Raw genomic sequence first — 21,749 nt, 5'->3', positions numbered from 1 at the left:
TGGAGAACATGATAAACATTGTGATACCACTTATGTACAATTTGGGAAATATGCAGAACAATAGTATATATTGTTTATGGCTGTCTGTGCGTCTTGTAAAAGTAAAAAAAAATGAACTAGCTCTAACTCATATTTAAGATAATGGTTGCAGTTGGTGATGGAAGGAATGGGCCTGGGAGGTTAAGGAAGGAGAATTCAACTTTGTATTATGTTGTTTTACTTAAAGAAATAAAGTAAAAATGATAATGTTACTATCTTTTAGTTCTGGGTGCTGAGCACTTGGGTATTTTGTTATTTTCTAGGGCAGGCTTCCCATAACCACATACATCAGTGTATAGGTGTGAGCACACATGGTTTCCGTTACTCATGGTCTTTCAGTGCTCTCCTGGAAAGCTTATTTACCTGCACTGTTCAGCATTATACTTTGCTTTCCATGGTTCTGAGTTTTTGATAAAGATTGAACTGGCTCTAAAATTGCCTCCGGTATAATATATCCTTTCTACCATCTTGGGCTCCAAGCTTCCTTGGCTAGATGAAGGCTTAACCCCAATTGCTACCTAATAAAGATCAAGTCGTCTTTTACGTTCCACTCTCAGTGGTCCACAGTCTGAGGTTCATCTTCCTTGTGACATGCTTCTTTCCGTTTTCTTGATGTGACAGATGAATGTCTTCCATCGAGGCCAGTCTAATTCTATTTTCTCATAGACTGTTGGAGACAGGACTTCATGATCTCAAGTCTTCTGTTCTTGGCAGAGTAATAATAAATATCTTATCATGTTTTGCCTTCTCCAATTTGAAGAAATAGTTTATTACAGTTGTGATTTACTTCAATCACAACTGTAATAAACTATTGAAGTAGTTTGATTAAAGTAGTCAAACTTTGAAGTAGTGAGACTGATTAAAAGAAAAACCAAGCAAGGATGAAAGAACTTGGCCATGTAAAAGAATTTCGTCATTCAGAGTAGCCCCAGAAGGAAGCGGTGGATTTACTCCCGTGTAGCCCTTGCTGAAAACATTTTTGGAATGCCTCCTTTGGAACTGGCCTCAAAGCTTCTTATTAACTCCATTTTGTAGTGACATTTCCTTTTTCACCCACAGTGGGGTTACCAGTATTGCTTTGAGCTAAGGGTCTTTTGGATTTTTTCCAAACAAAATTCATTCAAAGAACAGAGGTTTCCACTGTTGAGAATATTCAAACGAATGTACTCTAAGCTTTAAAGCTTTTACTAAAGAGCTGTTTTTAAGACAGAGCATTTGTCTGTCTTATGTCACAAGACATTGGGGCAACATCATTGGAATGCCTGTGCTCCCACGGGAGCAGTACTTGCTAGGATATATGTAATGGTGTGTTTGCATCCAAATCAGTCTTTTTACCATCAATTCACACCTTTTAGTGTTGGCTGCTACACACTGGGCCCTCCATGTGTGTTAGTAAATGCTCATTTGGTTGGTTGTCTGATGTGTTCAGTGCCGACTTTTCATCCTGGAGCTGGATCACCTTGGTTGTGTCTTTGAATATCCATGTGGTCAAAATCTGTATAATTGCTAAGAAAGTGAAATGCAGAAGGTGTAATTTTGCCATAGAAATTTTTGGATATACAGTTGTTTTTAACATTACACAAAAAGATCAACCTTCAGATAAAATATGTTCCAGTGTTTCTCTTTTTGTGTAAGTGATCATTGTTTTTATTGCTGCTGAAGGAGTTATCTGAAGCTGAAAACCAATTTAAGAGGATGATTGAACACTACCCCAATGAGGGCCTTGATTGCTTGGCCTATTGTGGAATCGGGAAAGTATATTTAAAAAAAAACAGGTTAGTAGAAACCACACTACGTTATACTCTCTGCTGGTAACTCATTTGAAGTCCAATGTGATGGTGATCTCTTTTCTGGAATTATTTTGATATCTTTTCTGTGTAACCTATTAAAAGTTTGGTTACTTTGAGGACCAGCATTTCAATATCAATATTATTAAAGTAAGGCAATCAGTTGAGCTCCCAGTGCTTCCTATTTTTGAATCTAATAAGAAAGTCAGTAATAGAGCCATTTGACACAAAGGATTTTATATTTTATCTGTTAGTATATGTCGCTTATAAATGGTGACTGAATTGATAGAAATTAATGCTTCACAAGTCTGAAGGTATAATTTTTGGGTTAAATACCTATTTCCCAAAAAACCTGTATGAAGATGGTTTTAATATGAGGTGTGTTCAAAGACCTCCTGAATTAGGAATAAAAATCTTTTCTCTGAACTTGTATTATAGTTGGAATCCTTACCCAAAGTTCAATATGTAGCTCTTCTCTTAGTGTTTCATGTCTTATCTCCCCAAGTTGCCATATAACCTTTAGGGGATGGGATTATGCCTTGAGTTTCAAAAAAAAAACTCCTCTTCCTGCCACTTGCACCAATATAGTATTACTTTTAAAGAAATAATTGTTGACTGGTTGAATATTATTCATAACTTTTAAGTATCCTTAAATTTTCATCTGATTTTTTAGGGGAAATTTTATCAGATCATTGGTACTCTTGGGAGTGTGCCTAGAACCTCCTTTATAGATTTTTAAAGGTTAAAGAAAGTTCTTTTACTTCCTAAAGTTACTGTCTGACCAGACTGAACTATAAGGATTTAGCAATCACCTGTATAGTAATAGCAAATGAAATTAATTTCAAAGCTTTGTGTAAATTGTTTAGGACATACTCATTTAATGCAGTGGTCACATGCAGATTTTCACAAGATGTAGGAAAATAACATAACATGGGGATTGTGGTAAACAAAAAAGTCTTTGCCATTTTGACAGGTATTTAAATTTTAATTTCAAAATAATATAGTGTAGGATTCAATATCTAATGTGTTTTTTTAGTAATGTGCAGTTTCTGGTTTAAAGTCCTGCTGTTTATAGCTGTTTTAGGGTGGATAGTGGTCTAGCTTTTCTGCAGGTGCATTTTTCTATACCCATACACAAAAATAAGTTCTTAAATTGGAAAATCATTTCAAGATTGGAGAAAACAGGAAACTTTCTTTCTTCTCCAGTCTGAAGAGAAGAATAAAGATTTGGTTAACTTCGTAATCCAGGATTTTAATAAAGTCATGCATTGCTTAATGACAGAGATATGTTCTGAGAAATGCATCGTTTGGCAATTTTGTCATTGTGCAAACATCATAGAGTGTACTTACACAAACCTAGGTGGTATAGCCTACTACACTTGTAGGCTACCTGGTATTAATCTTATGGGACCACTGTCGTATGTGCGATTTTTGCCCAAATTGTTGTCATTATGGGGCACATGACTATTTTTTTGTTGAATGGGCTGTGGGAGTCCATTGACTTGATTTTTTTAAACCGTAAGTCAAATCAGTACTAAAACATTTCATATTTATAGTTAAAATAATTTATATACACATTTGTTCTGTTAAAATAATTCACTGCTTTATGGTTAAAGAAAGATGTTCAGAATACACGATGTTGACACCAGGAGATGTTTTCTGGAGAGTGATTTTTACTATAGATGTCCTAATAGAGTCAAGTTGAAAAAGAATTTACCTATTTATGATTAATTAGTTGAAGTGGAGGGTTGCCATTTCTCTACAAGAATCTACTTTAATTAGCTTAGTAAATGAAACAAACAAGAATGGAACAAATTGTTGTTCAATTTTCTATTTTAATTGTTGGAAACTTTTAAAAATAAATTACAATTTTAAAAGGACTAGTGTGCCCCTACCGTAATAAAGCCAGTGTCCAGGCGGGTTTGTGTTTGATTTATATTAGTTTATAGGAAACAACAATAATGCTTTGGGTTTTTAGAGAAAATATAGGTTTACATTGAATATTTGTGTGCAGTAATTTATCAAATGTACTCTTACTAGTAAGCTTGAAATCTCTGTGACCTTTGTGGTGAGGAATGAAAATACATGTCACATCTTTAATACCTTCTTTCTTCATAATTATGACTTTAGATTTCTAGAAGCTCTTAATCACTTTGAGAAAGCAAGAACCTTGATTTGTCGTCTTCCTGGAGTGTTAACTTGGCCCACAAGTAATGTGATTATTGAGGAAACTCAGCCAGGGAAAATAAAGGTAACCATTATTTCTGCAGAGACTATAAGAGCCCATCTGCATTGACTGACTCAGGTATCAGAAGACAGAGAGGTAGGAGCTCTCTGTCCTCAGCTCCCCCACATGCTTTTCCCCTTTAAAGACTGTGAGGATCACTAACATCTGTTGAATGTTTCCTGTGTGCCAGCCACACTCCTTCCGTTACCTTTAATCCTTACAGCAGCCCTACAGGATGAGTACTATGATTAGTCCCACTTCACAGATGAGGAAGATTACATTTAGAGAGGCTAAATGGTGAGCTGCAGGTTAAACAGCTAGGAAATGGTGGAGCTGGGACTTGAATCTAGGCATTCTGACTCCAGAGTGTGCATTATTAAGCAGTATGCTTTACCAGTTGTACTTAGAGAAAGGGGTAGCATCATTGTTTGGTCATAGTTATCGAGATGGTACTTGAAGACTCGGAAAGTATAAATTTAGTCTCATATTCAGAAGCATAGGATGATTTGCTAGTTCTGGAAAGACTAAATTATGTGTGAATTGACTGGGCTAAGTCTTTACCTGTGGTGAACCCTGACATGTACTCAGAGCTTGCTTGTGGCTGAAGCCTTTAAAAGCACAGGGGTCAACTCTTACAACTCACTAATAAAAGACAGTCTAATTAAAAGTACTCAAAGGATGTGAATAGACATATGTGCCACGAAGTTATACAAATACCCATAAGCGTGTGAAAGGTGTTCAACATTAGCCATCAGAGAAATGCAAATTAAAACCACAGTGAAAATTACTGAATTTTAAAAATTATTGAAAATTAAAATTACTGAAAATTAAAACTACTTCACGCCCACTAAGATGCCTGTAATCAAGAAGGAGACAATAAAAAGTTTTGGCAAGGGTGAGGAAATCAGAACCCCCATACATTGCTGGTGGGCATGTAAAATGGTGTGGCTGCTTTGGAAAACAGTCTGGCAGTTTCTCAATAGTTTAAAGATAGAGTTACCCTATGACCTAGCAGTTTCACTCCTAGATATATACAGAGAAAGGAAAACATATGTTCTCACAAAAACTTGTACATAAATGTTCATAGCAGCATTATTCATGATAGCCAAAAAGTGAAAATAGCTCAAGTGTCTATCAACTGATGAATGGTAAGTAAAATGTCTATCCAAACAGGTGAATATTATTCAGCCATAAAAAGGAATGAAGTACTGATACATGTTAGAACATGGATGAACCTGGAAAACATTATGTGAAGTAAAAGAAGCCAGACACAGAAAGCCACATATTGTATGATTCTATTTATCTGAAATCTCCAGAATTGGCAACTCTATATATAGAGACAGAAAGTAGACTGGTGGTTGTCAGGGGATTGGGGGAAAATGGGGAGGCACTCCTAATGGGTATGGGGTTTCTTATTGGGTGATGAAAATGTTCTAAATTTAGATTGTGGTGATGGTTGTACAACCCTGTGAATATACTAAAAACTATTAAATTGTACACTTTAAATGTATGAAGTGAATTGTATGCTATGTGAATTATTTCAGCAAAGCTGTTATAAAAAAATAAAACACAAAACACAGGGATCGATGGATTTTCCTCTTTATACTAGATTGGGATGGGGGCGTAGGAACTATTGATAACAAAAAACTAGCACTGAAAGCATAGCATGAGTCTCTTGGGGGCTTTAGTAGCAATGGGCTAATTCTCTAGGGAATGAACAAGCACAAGAGGTTGATGAATGAGGGTGTTAGGATCCTAGGTCAGGTGATGTTGGGAAGGAGAATAGTAGGGTCCTAAGGGTTAGCCTGCCTCATTTGACTCCCTCTGAATGCTTAAAGGAGATTTCTAAGAGCTATATATTATAAAATGAGGTTTGATGGTCATAACACAGGATAAGATTTTGGAATTCTGAAAATTTTTTCTTCAATCCTTTTTTCCCGATCTTTCTTTCTTGACGTGTCTCTGTATCAGTCTCCTTCTAAAAGGAAAAACTTTAAAAGTTGTGTATAGTTTGTTCCTGGCTAAAAAACATTGTCATTCCTAACCTGAAAATGTTTTGATGGCAAGAGGTTATTGAAATCACAAGTATTTTTATTGACGAATTAGTGTTGTAGTAGTAGTATTTTTATTTATTTTTGTTTTAGGTGCTGTTAGAGAAGTTTATTGAAGAATGCAGGTTCCCTCCAGTGCCAGATGCCATTTGTTGCTATCAGAAGTGCCATGGATATTCCAAAATCCAGATATACATAACTGACCCAGACTTTAAGGTAAATAATGAATGTGCACTAAGACATTAACTTAGGGAATTGCACCTTAAAATGGCTTCAGAATATATTCTGTAAGTGGAAGCACCCAAGTTCTCTGGCTTGCCAGCAGTTTTATGTTGTGTTGTCCACCCCTTCCCCTGAACTTCTTTTAGGTCTGCATCATCTCACAGGGGAAGCCAGAGCCTCTGAAATAAACACTGAGGGCAGGGTGGTGACCTGAGAAGGCAGGCTAGCTAATTCCATTTCCCTGTTCTAGCCACTGTTTCATATAATTGCCTGTTGCTTAAGAGCACAGGAAACAAAATGAGGTTGTTACCTCTGATTTGTTGCAGTTCTAATCTCTTGTACAATTTGAGTCCAGGAATCTAAGGGCCATTGTGATCACTGAATTAGCTCCTAGAGATCTAAGTGTGAGACCAAGTCTGGCACTTAATTGAGTGAATAAGTTACTGGCATTTAGTTTATTCAAGAAGATAGTAGCTGCCCACTGCCCCTGGTTAGTAGATCAGATGAAGTAATGTTTATAAAATATTTGATACATTGTAAAGGATAATACAGCTGTAGCTGTAGAAATGAATATGTCAGTCAAGCTCTGTATCTCCAGCACTGGGCATTCTGGAGTACAGAAGTATTGTACTCCCCCACGAGGAAATGTGATGTCTAGTTACGTCTGCCAGGTGAAGGCAGACAGCTCTGTCTTTCGTGTGTGTCTTGTGAGTGAGTGTGAGAGAGAGAGTGTATATGTGTGTAGACATCTTTACAATGTGAATTAAAAAATTTTTTAAACCCCTAGGGTTTTATACGTATCAGCTGTTGCCAGTACTGTAAAATAGAATTTCACATGAACTGTTGGAAGAAGTTAAAAACAACAACCTTTAATGATAAAATTGACAAGGTAAGGCCAGTAAGATTGTCTGGATTTTCTAGTATGCTTATTTTTTTTTTTTTTTAAGATTTATTTATTTATTTTCCCCCCAAAGCCCCAGTAGGTAGTTGTATGTCATAGTTGCACATCCTTCTAGTTGCTGTATGTGGGACGCGGCCTCAGCATGGCCGGAGAAGCGGTGCGTCGGTGTGCGCCCGGGATCCGAACCCGGGCCGCCAGCATCAGAGAGCACGCACTTAACCGCTAAGCCACGGGGCCGGCCCTAGTATGCTTATTTTACATTGATTTTTTTCCCCCAAGAATCTTCAGAGAATGTCTTAAATGAATATAAATTCCTTCCTATGCATTCTAGACATAATTAGAAAGTTTTAATTAAAACTTTAATGATAAAGTAGAAAATCTGTTTTTGTTTTATTCAAGTATGAAGGCAATACCCATAGAGGCCTTTAATAAATTGTTTAACCAGCTTTTACACTGGGAATATTATGATCAAAAACAAAAATTTTAATGACTAATTTTAAAATATAGGTCTTAAATTACACACTGACAATTTTAGTCCATCAGGGATCTTTCATTTAGTTACTTTAAAGTGATTATGTAGAATTGGGGTCTCAAATTTTTTATTTTGTAACAAAATTTGATAAGATAATTGAATCAAAATTTGTACTATCACTTCTCTTTGGGGTTTCTCTTTATTAGCAAGATAATGATGTGAATTATCATTAGCTAGGTATATTTTAAGAGAAGGCACAATAATTTGATATTTTTTAAATTTTATAAATTATAATTTTATATTTTTTTACATTCATAAAATTTGTTTCTAATCCATATAAGCAATAGACTTAAAAAAAGAAAACCTTTTTCTACACGCATAACCTCATGTAAACCCCTATCCTTATTGGGGAAAAAAATAAGGTGGTTGTGCTAGGTGTCTGTTAGCAATAGGAATTATTCAAGTTTGGTAGAAATAAATTGTCGCATTTATATATTTTCACCTAGTTAACTAAAGATATAATGATATGATCAGATAACCATTGCCTTAGTCACTTCTGCTATGCCTTTGTCTTACCTTAATTGACTTTCTCTAGCTATACATGCTCCCTTGGTGGTCTGAACCATCCCATGGGTTTAAATACCTTCTGTAAATTAGTCAGCTTTCATTAGGATATACTGGTCACGTGCAACTCAAAATCTCTTGTGATTTACAGTTAAAAAGGGTTCATTTCTTGCTTATATTGCTTGTCCTGAAGTTCTGCAGCCATTGGCCAGGGTTGGGCTGTAGCAGCTCCAGTCTGTGTGGCTGTGTTCTTTGTTTCTGTATTGAGGTTGAAGAGTGACTGGAACATGTTCTTGTGGCAGAGGGTCAAGAGCAATGGCCAATCCATGCAGTGTTTCTTTTTTTTTTTTTTTAAATTCCTCCCCCCCCCCCCCCACCCCAAAGCCCCAGTAGATAGTTGTATGTCATAGTTGCACATCCTTCTAGTTGCTGTATGTGGGACGCGGCCTCAGCATGGCCAGAGAAGTGGTGCCTCCATGCGCGCCCGGGATCCGAACCCGGGCCGCCAGCAGTGGAGCGCGTGCACTTAACTGCTAAGCCACGGGGCCGGCCCCATGCAGTGTTTCTTAAAGCTTTTGCTTAGACGAAGTGGACATCATGTCATCTCACCTTGCATTGGTGTGGTCAGCCCTGCATCGGGAAGTATATTCCTCTGACAGGGAGGCTTTAAAAGTCACATGGCAATGAGCAGGGACCTTCACTGCCTCCCTGAAGGAAGTTTTAGACCATATTTTGACTGTTCTTGATGGTTAAAATGGTATACGTGTATAGATTTATTCCGAGATTTTTTTTTTTTTTAATCAAATAGGATTTTCTACAAGGAATTTGTCTTACCCCTGACTGTGACGGTATCATTTCTAAGATTATCATCTTCAGCAGTGGTGGTCAAGTCAAATGTGAAGTAAGTATGTAATAAAGGGGAAATCTAATTAAATTGATAACCAGAATGCTTATTACACCTTTTAAAACATGATTTAAATTTGTGGAAGTTGTACAGTTTGGATCTTGTCTTTTCCAGGAAAGAAACAGTTACTTAATTTAGGAAGATGTAGGAAATATTAGGATGTGAGAATGCTTCTTTGCAATGAAGGATTCTTTTATTTCCTAATAGGAAAAGGAGGCTTTTTATATTATAGTTTTACTGTTTTTACTCTTTTTGGTAACCTTCCTTAATCTCCAGTAAACTCTTGGGTATTGGCAAGGATGGGGGTTCTTAGAGAGGGGGAAGAGTGCCTTGAGGGATTACCTTTAACTTCACTGTATGGGAGTGGCAGGAATGGGCTGTTGTAATGATATTTGTAGTTTATTTGATCTTTTGCTTCCTCTTAATTGTTTTTTTAATGTCTTCCTAAAGTGTGTCTACTCTCTTGTTCCTCTTTTTTTTTTTTTTTTTTTGTGAGGAAGATCAGCCCTGAGTTAACATCCATGCTGATCCTCCTCTTTTTGCCGAGGAAGACCGGCTCTGAGCCAACATCCATTGCCAATCCTCCTCCTTTCCCCCCCGCCCCCAAAGCCCCAGTAGATAGTTGTATGTCATAGTTGCACGTCCTTCTAGTTGCTGTATGTGGGACAAGGCCTCAGCATGGCCGGAGAAGCAGTGCCTGGGTGCGCGCCCGGGATCCGAACCCGGGCCGCCAGTAGCGGAGTGCGCACGCTTAACCGCTAAGCCACGGGGCCGGCCCCAACTTGTTCCTCTTTTCAGTAAATTGTTTTGCTAAAGTTTTCTGGGCTTTTGTCTGGGTCAGAACATCATCACTGTTCTCTATCAAATTGAACATTGACTGTGTGTGCTTCTGAGATGCTTGTTACTTGTGGTTTTGTGCTTTATATCATGGGAGTATGAGACAAATTTTGGATGTCTTTGTTTTATTTAAAGTTTGAACACAAGGTCATAAAAGAAAAGGTTCCTCCAAGACCTATTCTGAAACAGAAATGTTCTAGGTAAGATTTTTAATAATCAATCAGTAGCTTAATGATGTCTTTTAGAATATAATTCTATTAAATGCAGATTTCTAAATTATGCTCGTTTTAGATCAGCTTTGCACACATATCCAAATAAGTAGTTTTTAAATGAGTTTTTTGGATATTTAAAACTTAAAGAGAATTAGCCTAGAATGGTTAAATACTAAAAACTTGAATCAGAAGCATTTAGTCGTTGAATTTATAAGTAAAATTATGACATTTGTTACTGTGAAATGACATGTTTGATTAATAGATTTGGCATTTAGATAAAAATTATATACTTACCTCTCAGTTGTTTAAACTTTAATTCCAAAAGCATGTTTCTCTTTTGTCTCTCTTCAGCAAACATTTTGAACCAATGACTATTTCTCACTCTGAAATACTCAGTGTACTGTCAAAATTATTCACTTCTCTGTATCTTCTTGTTCAGATCAAGTAATTCCAATTCTAGTTTTCTTTTCTTTTTGGTCCTGCTGCTTCTTTTCCATTCTAAGAAGTGATTTTTTTCTTGGTGACCAAGAAAAAGCAAAAGAAAAGATGAACAGAATTATTTGTTGAAGAGAATTCATTGTAACCATATCAACCAAATTCCAGTGGTGTGGGCCATTATTGGGATGTGAAAATAGTATTTTACTGTGGGATATTTCTTTGAAATGAGTGTTGACATGTGTTATCTTACAGAGTAATGTTTACTATTCCTGTTTACCCTAAGCAGTAACTTATGTACACGAAAATAACATCTGTACAATCTCTACATGCCATCTATAATTAGAAGTTACTCGGTCATTGAGGATCTTGTATTCATGAGACAAGTACGCTTATTTTGACTGAGTTGACCACATTTGTCAACAGTTTTTGATATTGAACAGAATATGCAGGCCAACTTCCAACTAAAAAGGAAAACTTGTAACTTATTGCTTGGAAAGTGGTTTCTGCAATAGGCAAAGGAAAACAGTTAATTGAGTTTATAACAAAGGTGAATTATCATTAATTGTAAATGTTTATCAGCCTAGAGAAGCTAAGACTGAAAGAAGACAAAAAATTAAAGAGAAAGATCCAAAAAAAAGAAGCAAAAAAATTAGCGCAAGAAAGAATGGAAGAAGACTTAAGGGAAAGTAGTCCACCCAAAACTGAAGAGCAGAAAGGTATGCTGAAGTCCAAGGCATGATAAGAATAAAATACTCTTGCTTAAAAGTATACATACAAATATTCATCTTATTGGGCCTTATATTAGTTGTTGTTGAATTGAAATTGAAATTTCACTTAGTATTTAATATTGTCACCATCTCCTATTACTCTGAGATGGGGAGGGGGCCGGTGTAAAGAGCACTGAGTTTGGAAGCAGTACATAGGGATTCAGGATGCTGCCCTGCCACAGCTGGGGGCAAACTCTTCGTCAGTCTCCTCATCTCTGAAGGGAAGGTGGAAATAATATCTGACATGCGGCTGTATGTTTGACAGTGCTCTGTAAACTCCACTATTTGGATTTAAGTTCCAAAACGTTTACCTGTAAATTAGCCACTAATTATCTGAAATAATGCCGAGTTCAAATAAAGAAGCAGTTCATAAAAAGTGCCGTAGAACTGAGCTGGTCCAGCCTTCTGTTTACACTCATCTTGTCATCATTCCCCCATCAACATGGGAATGCCTCAGTAATTTTACTGTTCCTGTGGACATATTGGCTGGTATATATATTTACTTTCAGTTTTTAGTTAAAATAAGGTATTCTCATTTTCTGCTATGATGGCTGTTTTCAAAATGAAATATTTCCTCTTGCTGTCTTTATTTTTCATGTAGTATTCCATTAGTGTTTCACAAATCAATCAAAGTTATCTTTGCTACTGGAGAAGTTTTTAGTGACTGTATTTTAACGTTGCATGGCTTTAAGAGGCTAAATGGCTATCCATTAGGGAGGAGCCTGGGTGGGACGATGAACTTCAGAAATATTTTCCAAGTTGGAGTCGACAACTCCACAGGTCTACGATTTCAGGTCCAACAATGAGATGAATAACGTAACAATAACTACCAACTATGAATTGAATTCATAACTAAATAAATGATTCTGTCAACTCCGGAAAATACCCTTTGCATTCTTAATAACTAAACATATTTATTGGATATAAAGTTTAGGTAGTTGATGAGGCTGGGTTAGGATTGTTGAGGGAAGGTAACCTTATTGTAGAGGAACTAAGTTTTTAGGTGTTACATGTGTAGTACGGAGTGATGGAAATAAGGTACTTGCTTTTGATATGTTTGGTCTAATGTGAACTTTCATATCTTTTCAAAGATATTCTTAAATATTTATATTCCTAATTTAAAATTTCTTGAGTTTATTAAAACAACGTAAAGAATCCGAGTCATGTTTTATGTTATTATGTAATGTTACATTATTTCTTTCTGAGTTTATATCTTTTCAAACTGGTCCTATTTCTCACTTTAACTGACCACTGTTATTTATCCTTAGAAACTGTAGACAGTGTTCAGAGTTGCCAGTTCCTTGATGACAGAATTCTGCAGTGCATAAAGCAGTATGCTGACAAGATTAAATCTGGTATACTGAATACCTCCAAGCTTCTCAAGGAATTGCTTTCTTGGAAGGTTTTAAGCACAGAAGACTACACAACCTGTTTTTCTAGCAGAAATTTTCTAAATGAAGCAGTGGACTATATCATTCGTCACTTGATTCAAGAAAAGAATAGAGTAAAGACAAGGATATTTCTGCATGTTTTGAGTGAGCTTAAAGAAGTGGAGCCAAAATTAGCCACCTGGATCCAGAAACTTAATAGCTTTGGTATGTCACTTAATTGTAAGAATGCAGCCTGGTGGAAGGATAAATGTAGGCCTCTGAATCCTTTTTTCATGTTCCTGTCATCATTTATGATTTTTTAAAATATAGGACTACAAATTTGTATGGTTTAAAAATACTATTTCCCGCAACTCACAATCTTTAGGTTATTTTATAGATAGGTTACAGTATACTTTTTCGAAAAGTGTAAATATAAAAAAATTCAGTCAGTAAGAAAATCCAGTCCTGTATTATGCTAAACCATATTTGTAAATGTGTAAACTATGTGAATACTAGTCACAACCGTGGATAAATAGCACCCCCTGGAGTTGGCTGTTTGTGGAATGCCCTTGGGGATTGTGCAGTTCAGTAGTCAGATTGCTTAATGAAAATTTTAGAGATAAGAGTTGATGGAACTAATTGCTTAGGATCACCTAAGGCAAATCTATATCTAAGGATTATGAGAAAAATACCCTGGGGTTGAGCTAGGCTGTTGTGAATCACAGGATTATAAAACTCTGTTCCTCTGTTCTGATTTTCGTAATTTGGCTGAGGAAGACCTCCTGTGCAGGTACCGCAGAAGGCAGCTGCAGATAGAGTTGTTGTCTACCACTAGATAGTGAGTTCTTTGGGTACCTACCAGGACCCTGTTTATCTTGGTGACCATGATGGTAGCTGGCCCCACACAGTAGATGATTCACTTGTCACCTATTGGATGACGGGAGCATAGCAGAGCAGGGCCTTTCAGGAGCAGTCCAGGGAGTGAGCCTGCCAGGCCTCTGCGAGCCACCCCACTGACCTGCCTGAGTTTTCAGAGACGTGGAGCTGTTAGAATTCTCGGGTTGCAGAGAATATATTGATAAATTTCTGTCAGTAGAGACAAAGTAAGGGGGCAGCAAGCTTGGCGTGGTTGATAGCTAGATGTTGCTGCTTTGAGCATAGGTCTTCGTATGTTTCTGGACCCGGAAAATGACTCGTTAGTGATAAGATTGTCGTTAGCATTTGTTAACAATCAGATAAGTACATTATAAAGTTATTTCTTACTTTAAGAGAAGTAGGCTGTCTGGTTATGCTTACCTGGGCAAGAGTGCCTGCCACTTTTCATTCAGGTAAACTGTAGCATTTGAGCCTTACTGCTCATTGACGGGAGGATGTGAATGTGTCCTGATATAATTCACATTTATTCTGAAGATTAAAGGCATCATCTTAATAAATATGTATACATACTATTCAAAGTTGCAGTTTCTATTTAAAGTTGTAAAATGAGTTCAAGCATGTTAATTAGTAAGGCTGTATTCTAGCCCCAATGGAAAGCTCGCACTTCCTCATTAAAAACAAGTAGTTTCCAATTCCTGGAATTTTACTTTCTTCTCACAAAAAGTCTATACAGTAGAGTCACGTCCTTTGCATATTTCACATGAGAGGTCAATTTATATGTAGGGTAGGGGAGGAAATTAACATTTAAATACTGCAAGTGATCTGCTGCCTTCCCCTCACTGAGCACATGCTCAGATGTGAGCCTTAGATGGGAGATGTGAATGTGGTATTTCTTCATTGGTGGTTCCCTTAAAACTTGTATTGTATGAGTATTTTACATGGTGCCTGGTTCTGGTGTTTATAAAGATACTAATTTTTCACGTGACATGAGCTCTGCAAGCCAACTATTTCATCTGAAAGAAACAGCCGTCGAGGGTAGTTTTGACTCAGCAGTCTGCCTCATTTGCTGACTGAGAATCTGTGGCCAATGTAGGTGACCATGCTGTATTAGAGGCCTGTGGGGAGGTAGAACAGAGCTGATCTTTGCTTTTTGGTAGCTGTGTTAGGAAGGAGCATAGGCTCACCATACTTTCAGTGGTAGTGTATGAGGTTGCAGCCACCCCTTGTTTTGATTTGTAGAAGGTAGAATAAAAGTGGGAATAGTGACCACCCTGATTTTTGTGAGGAAGGTAAGGAACCATGATATTTTGGGGGATAAGGAGCAGTTCATAGAGGTGTTGAGAGAGTTTACCCTGTTTCTGTTTTAAAGGCATTTGGGAAGCTTTTGCATGTTATTGATGTTTTGTTACTGTGGAATATATGTAGCAAAGCTTTGTAAAATCTTGTTAGTTTGTATTAATTGGAATGAAAGTCATTATGAATTAGTGAAAAATTGTATTTTTAAAGGAATTTAATGCCTTTTGTCACCTAAGTCTAATAAAAATAACTATAATAGAAGCTTTGGCCCCTCTTCTTCAACTAGTAGATAGAAATTATTATAATTAGCATATCAACATTAAGTGGTGTTTCTAAAATGCAAAATAGCTTGAACAAGTTGGTATTCAAGTATTTAAATGTTTTCACTGAAAATGTAAGCAAACTATAATGGAACCACTTTCAAAGGTGTGAAACTGAATGTGATTTTACGGTAAATGATTTTCCTTTCTTCTCGTTTGGGTTTTCCTTTCACTACAGGCTTAGATGCCACAGGACCTTTTTTTTCTCGTTATGGAGCGTCTCTTAAGGAGCTTGATTTTAGCATCATGACTTTTCTCTGGAATGAGAAATACGAACATAAACTAGGCTCCATAGAAGGAAAGCAACTTGATTATTTCTATGAGCCAACATCATTGAAGGAAGCGCGATGTTTAATATGGCTGCTAGAAGAGCACAGGGACAAGTTCCCAGCATTGCATAATGCTTTGGATGAATTCTTTGATATAATGGGTATGTAGACTGAGTTTCAGTGTGTATCTGATCTTAGGAAAAAATCTGCGAAGGACCTAGCTTATTTCAATACTTAACAAAGAAAATAATGAAAATTATTGTGGTACAGCTGGCTTATTTGGGAAGATTGGGAATTAAGAATAGTGATTTTCGGGGCCAGCCCGGTGGCGCAAGCAGTTAAGTGTGCGCACTCTGCTGCAGTGACCCGGGGTTCGCCGGTTCAGAACACCGCTTGTCAAGCCATGCTGTGGCGGCGTCGCATGTAAACTGGAGGAAGATGGGCACAGATGTTAGCCCAGGGCCAGTCTTCCTCAGCAAAAAGAGGAAGATTGGCAGATGTTAGCACAGGGCTGATCTTCCTCACAAAAAATAAAAGAATAGTGATTTTCTTTGTGTCCTAAAACCTTTTTACTCTTGTGAGCAAAGTGTTGTAGAAATACTCACGTGAATACATTACTTTGACTACGCACTGTACTATTCTCAAACCATACTGTTCTCACCATCTATTCTTAGATGTTTTAACAGTGTCATGGCATAGATTGCATATGAAATGGATGGAATTTATTAGGAAATTGTTTGATTTTAGTAGTCAAGAAAGCATTGGCCTGCAGAAGTAGTTGATGTTTACAGAATCCAGAATAGATAGCAGGTCTGTTGTAGTGGGAAGAGCCTAGAACTGGGAGTCAGGAAAAGTAGACTGTGGCTCTCCTTCCCTAATTCATTTCATTAAAAACCTTGTTTTTACTACTGCGTGAAGGCCCGTGCTAGGTGTTAACAAGGAATTCAGAAATGCTTAGACTAGTCCCTGCCCTCAAGGACCTTATGTTCTACAAAAGGGAATAAGAAGAATATACACGTAACTGTAATATGGGTGGAAGCTCAATTAGAGAGGACCAGAAAAAGTACTGGGGGTTCAAACGGAGGACTGAGCACTTGCATTCTCCCTAGGGAAGGGGAAAGCCTTGGTGCAGGGGGAGAGTCTGACCTGAGCCATGAATGTGGAGGTGGAGTTGGACAGGATGACGTCCGAGCTCAGAGGTGTAGGGTGGAGGGGAATGGGGGGCTTATTTGTAACAGCATGGAGTTTAGTTTTGGCATAATAAGATAACTAGTAGTTAATTCCTTAGCTTCTCTTGGATCTTAGTGTCTTCATCATTAAAATGAGAGGATTTGGAACCAGTGATCTTTGTGGTCTCGTTTTGCTTCAAAATTCTAATATTTTAGATTCTAAATTAATTTTAATTTCTTATCTTTGGTACTACGTGTGTGTCTTATGATAATACCCTCTACTCCCTTTTTTCTCAGTATCACAAGTCTATATATTGTTAGACTTGTAGATTTCATACTGTTTGTTTTAAAGTGTACGTTAAAAGGTCTGGCGTTGTACAAAAGTGTCGCATGTTACGAAGTTCATATGCAATATAAGAAACTGAAAAGCTTACTTTTGTTGTGCTTCTCAGGAAAGAGCACACTCAAATATAGGTGGCTTTATTTTTCCAGGACACTGCTTCATGGCTGGAGGTGACATGCTACTTGATAGCCTGAATTTATTGCCATCAGTTTGCTGCTGCTGGTAATAAAATGCCCTCCTAGGACTGAGCTTATAAAACCCGCTGCATGTTTGGATCACACAAGACAACCAAAAAGGACACGGTTCCCTCTCAGTGTGCATTTTTCCTAATTCTTGTGTGCGCTACCTAAAATATGCAGTCCACCTGACTGTGACTATTTCTCTGCTTTTAGTCAGTCAGAAGCCACCAACCAAATACTGGCCACCAGTTTTCAAGTCCAGTAGCTCTGCCTCAGACCAGACATTTTCGACCTTATCTTCTTTCATTTAAAGGAATGATTATATTTCTTAAAATTTTTCAAAATCCACTGATCTTGTAAATAAGGATATTTGGTAATGTCACCAATGCTATGATAATTGGGAGCCCCAACCTCTCTGCTCAACTCTGGATGCTTATTTCCCTGTTGGAATTTCTGTGTAGACAGCCAAGAGGCCCCTTAAGAGCAATGAGGCTGAACCCACTTATATCCCTAGAGACCTATCTTTCCTAAATTTATCTCAGTTAATACCATTGTTGTATATCTTGTTTTTGTTTTTGTTTTGTGTGAGGAAGATTGGCCCTGGGCTAACATCCTTGCTCGTCTTCCTCTACTTTATATGGGACGCCGCCACAGCACGGCTTGATAAGCAGTGCATCAGTGCGTGCCTGGGATTGGAACCTGCGAACCCTGGACCCGCAAAGTGGAGCACACACACTTAACTGCTACGCCACTGGGCCTGCCCCTGTATATCTTATTTTTAAGCAGGAAACCGTGGAATTAGTCTCAACTCTTCCTTTTCCCTATTACCCCATATCTAATTTGTCATAAATCCAAATAAGCTTTATCCTTGATCTGTCCTCTTTTGTCCATGTCCAGTTCCCTAGGCCAGGACCTTAGTCATCTTTCTATGATTAGACTATTGCAGTAGCCTCCAAGCTGGTCTCCATGCCTCTAGACAGCCCCACTCCAAATCTTCCTCTTATGTTGCCACTAGTGACTCTTCTGCATCTGTCTGGTCCTGTAACTGTCCTGTTTAGGAAACACTTGCTTAGTTTTGCCTCACATTAAATTCACATTGTGTGTCTGGATTCATCGTCACTCTCCCTATCTGCCCCCTGAATATACATCCCACTTCTTATTGTGCTTTCCTGCCTCCTGTCTTTGCTCATGCATTTCCTTCAGCTACATCCCACCCCTTTGTTGAAGTCCCCACCTCCCCAAAGCCCTCCCTGACCCTTCCTCAGGCCTCTCCCCTTGTTGAACCCTTTATTATTCCATCAGCTTTATTTCCATTGTATTTTTATTGTGGCACTTAGCACACTGGGTTACAGGTATTTGCCCGTGTTTGTCTTTTTCACAGAACGTGAGCAGATGGATGGCAGGGACTATTCTGTGCATCTCTGTATTCCCAGCACCTAGCATAGAGTTTGACACCTAGAAGGTGCTCAAATTATGCTGAGTTGGAGTGAAATTTTGTGATCCTTTGTAGTTGGTTTCCCATTTAGCCGTTTGGCTGTTGGTTTCTAAACTAGACTTGTGTCAAAGCCAGATAAGGAGTAGAACATAGTCTATGTTAGTAGTATCTGGAGTGGTTTTCTTTAAGGCTTTCCTGTATTGTATGGCAATGTAAATATTTCATTTCCTCACAAACCATCTGTATCTTTCTACAGACAGCCGCTGCACTGTATTAAGGAAACAGGACAGTGGTGATGTGCCGGTAAGTTATTTGATCACTTTAAATGTTATGTTCTAATTTGTGTTAGCCAAAGGAAGAGAGGAGGACCCAGGCCAGTGTTTGTACATCACAGGTGGCACGCCAGAACCAAAGCTGGAGGACTTCTGGAGAACGGATACTGTTTCATTAGGAAGTTAGTCCCAGTCTTCCTCTTGGAATTGGAGCATCAATCAGGAAACTCTGAGGCTTAAATTAGACAATGTTCATAAAGTTTCACAACTAATAAATGTTAATCTTAGGAAAGGAGTTCTTAAATCATCTCCTGGCATAAAAATGAAACATTATCTGTAATGGTTAAAATTTTAATGTTTTGCTGTGTAAGGAAAACAAAGGGACTTTGTTTTGAGTGGCTCCAGTTGAGTTTCAGTTAAAATAATTCAAAATTGTCTTCCCTAGTAGGTTGTGGCAGTTTTCAAACAGAAAGATGCTTGATTACTGATTTTTAGGATCAAGTCATCTATACTTAAAATTTTGTCTTAATCCACTCCATCAAATATTGCCTGGCTAAGTATAAGAAACACAGCTAACATACCCCATGGGAAGTTAAATGCTTCTTCTCAATTCACTATTTGTACCCCACTGTCTGGCCAGGTACAGAATATCTAGTTTTGCTTAGTAAAAGGAATATCATTAAAACACTATTAGCATATAACTGGAATTACTTTAAAAGTCTGATTAATTACTTGAAATGGCATAAACCTTGTTGAAAATGAGTTTAAAATGTTGGAACAAAAATTTAGTTATAACATTAGGTATCATTAAACTTTTTCTTATTTTCTATTATAAATCATAACATAAGGCTTGACACACTATAGTGTTTTTTTATTTTTTCTTTTTTTGATGAGGAAGATTGGCCCTGAGCTAACATCTGTGCCAGTCTTTCCTCTTTTTTGTATGTGGGACGCCACCACGTGATGGCTTGATGAGCGGTGCAGGTCCGTGCCCAGGATCTGAACCCATGAACGCCAGGCCACCAAAGCAGAGTGCACGAACCCAACCACTGCTCCACTGGGCTGGCCCCATATAGTGTTATTTTTGTTAAACATTTTATGTAATTCAACTTATGACTAGTCTATGAAAATCAATATCGTATCTTTATAAAATATCATAGCCTCGTAATGCCGTTATTTGAGTGTTCAATGATTTTTTTTTTCCATTTTATAGTTTAATTCTACCAAGATAAAAAACAAAGGCAAGAAAAAGAAGCCAAAAGATTCAAAGGTATGGAGTATTTTCTGTATTAATTCTTGTCTAAAATAATTAATTGAATATATAAATTAGAACTGACCAATTCTTGGGGATATTTTGAAGCATTTTGTAGAGAAAGACTTTCTAGGCTTTAATCTAAAGGTATTTTGGCAGTCTTCTTTATTTTGAGGAAATTTAAGGTTCGTATTGTATATAAGTAATTCTTGAAATAGACTCTTATCTTTATTTTCCTTTTTATTGTCTAGATACGTTCGAGTGAAAACATGGTCATAATGTAGGACTCTGTATGGGTGGTCATAGAGCAGAGTGGCCAAGGCAGCTTTGGGGTCAGGCAGACCTGGGTTCATGTCTTGTTTCTACCAGTTATTATTTTTATTATCTGTGTGATTTTGGGTAAGTTACTTGACTTCCCTCTGCCTCACTGTCATCATCTGTATGCTAAGACATGATACCTATTATTGATAACTAATAGAGTTATTATCTAAAATATTCAAAATAAAGATGATGAATACTAATCATAACAGAATCTCAGACTTGATAGGGTGCCTTCTTCCTCTCACTCAAGGCTCTGCTCTAAGCCTATGAGATAACTAGGGCATTATTTTTAAGTCTTACAGTGGATTCTTCGTGGCTCTGTTGTACTTGGGGGTCAGATGTATTGAGGGGTTGAGAAAGTGAAGAAATATTAGGGTAGGATGAGAGCAGCTTCTAAGTTCCAATAAAACTTTTCTTTTTATCTTTGACTATATGCCTTCAGTTTATCTAAAATGGGGGTTTAAACTGAGTAAATCTAAATTTTTTTGGAGCCTTGGAAGGTTACCTAAATGTTAATTTGGGCCCATTTAAGGCTGTTTAAACTTTTATTACTATATGTTCCTGTTCACAAGAAAATTTAAATAAGACTTATGCATTGGCAGTTTGCATGCATATTTATGTAAGCATTCATCAGTTTTAGTGGTAATTTTAAGGTAGAAAATTGTTGTCATTTTTCTGTCTTTTAAACCAGCCTATGTTAGTTGGGTCTGGAACAACTTCAGTAACACCAAACAGTGAGACCATTACTTCAGGTGAAGACCATAAGTAAGTACAATTTTAAAGTTTTTGCTTCATTTTAACTCAAGTATTTTAACTTAGTAAGTGGTGTTAATTTAATGTACTTTAAACTTGTTTTATTTCCCTAATTTCTCTGTCTAAAGATGTACGTCTGTTATGACAGCCTGATGTGACCCATCTTGACTGAATTTATAGCATGGCTTCTCGACATTGAGAATTCATACAAATTGCATTAATGTCACAGGGCCGATGGCATTCATTTGCTAAGTTTGAGAACCTACTATATGCAAGATACTGTGGGAAAGTCTTGGAAAATATGCTTTAAAATGTTCAGTGAAGAGAATGTCCTATTGATAATTACCAGCATATTTGCTATAATAGGAGAGAGATGTTTAGGATGCTATATATGATGTTATGGTTTAACCTTAGATGTTAGTGATTTTCAATGGCATCTGGTTTGTTGAAACTGAGTTTTCAGGAAATAAATA

General features: G+C 37.3%; 1 protein-coding gene across 3 annotated transcripts in view; it reads left to right on the top strand.

The window, feature by feature from the left end:
- Positions 1-21,749, top strand: part of TTC3 (tetratricopeptide repeat domain 3) — a 127,318-nt gene that overhangs the window by 54,633 nt on the left and 50,936 nt on the right. For all 3 annotated transcript variants that reach the window (XM_087418092.1, XM_087418090.1, XM_087418091.1), the window contains exons 20-31: positions 1,702-1,814; positions 3,957-4,077; positions 6,198-6,320; positions 7,114-7,215; positions 9,072-9,164; positions 10,140-10,204; positions 11,234-11,370; positions 12,690-13,016; positions 15,462-15,713; positions 18,935-18,981; positions 20,164-20,220; positions 21,215-21,288. In XM_087418092.1, coding sequence (XP_087274218.1) covers positions 1,702-1,814; positions 3,957-4,077; positions 6,198-6,320; positions 7,114-7,215; positions 9,072-9,164; positions 10,140-10,204; positions 11,234-11,370; positions 12,690-13,016; positions 15,462-15,713; positions 18,935-18,981; positions 20,164-20,220; positions 21,215-21,288 — 1,511 coding nt within the window. The remainder of the gene's footprint in view (positions 1-1,701; positions 1,815-3,956; positions 4,078-6,197; positions 6,321-7,113; positions 7,216-9,071; positions 9,165-10,139; positions 10,205-11,233; positions 11,371-12,689; positions 13,017-15,461; positions 15,714-18,934; positions 18,982-20,163; positions 20,221-21,214; positions 21,289-21,749) is intronic.

The sequence above is a fragment of the Ceratotherium simum genome, chromosome 27 (genome assembly GCF_057802395.1).
Source record: "Ceratotherium simum simum isolate JZ-2026a chromosome 27, ASM5780239v1, whole genome shotgun sequence".
Lineage (NCBI taxonomy): Eukaryota > Metazoa > Chordata > Mammalia > Perissodactyla > Rhinocerotidae > Ceratotherium > Ceratotherium simum.
This window is presented reverse-complemented; position numbering and strand designations above follow the sequence as displayed.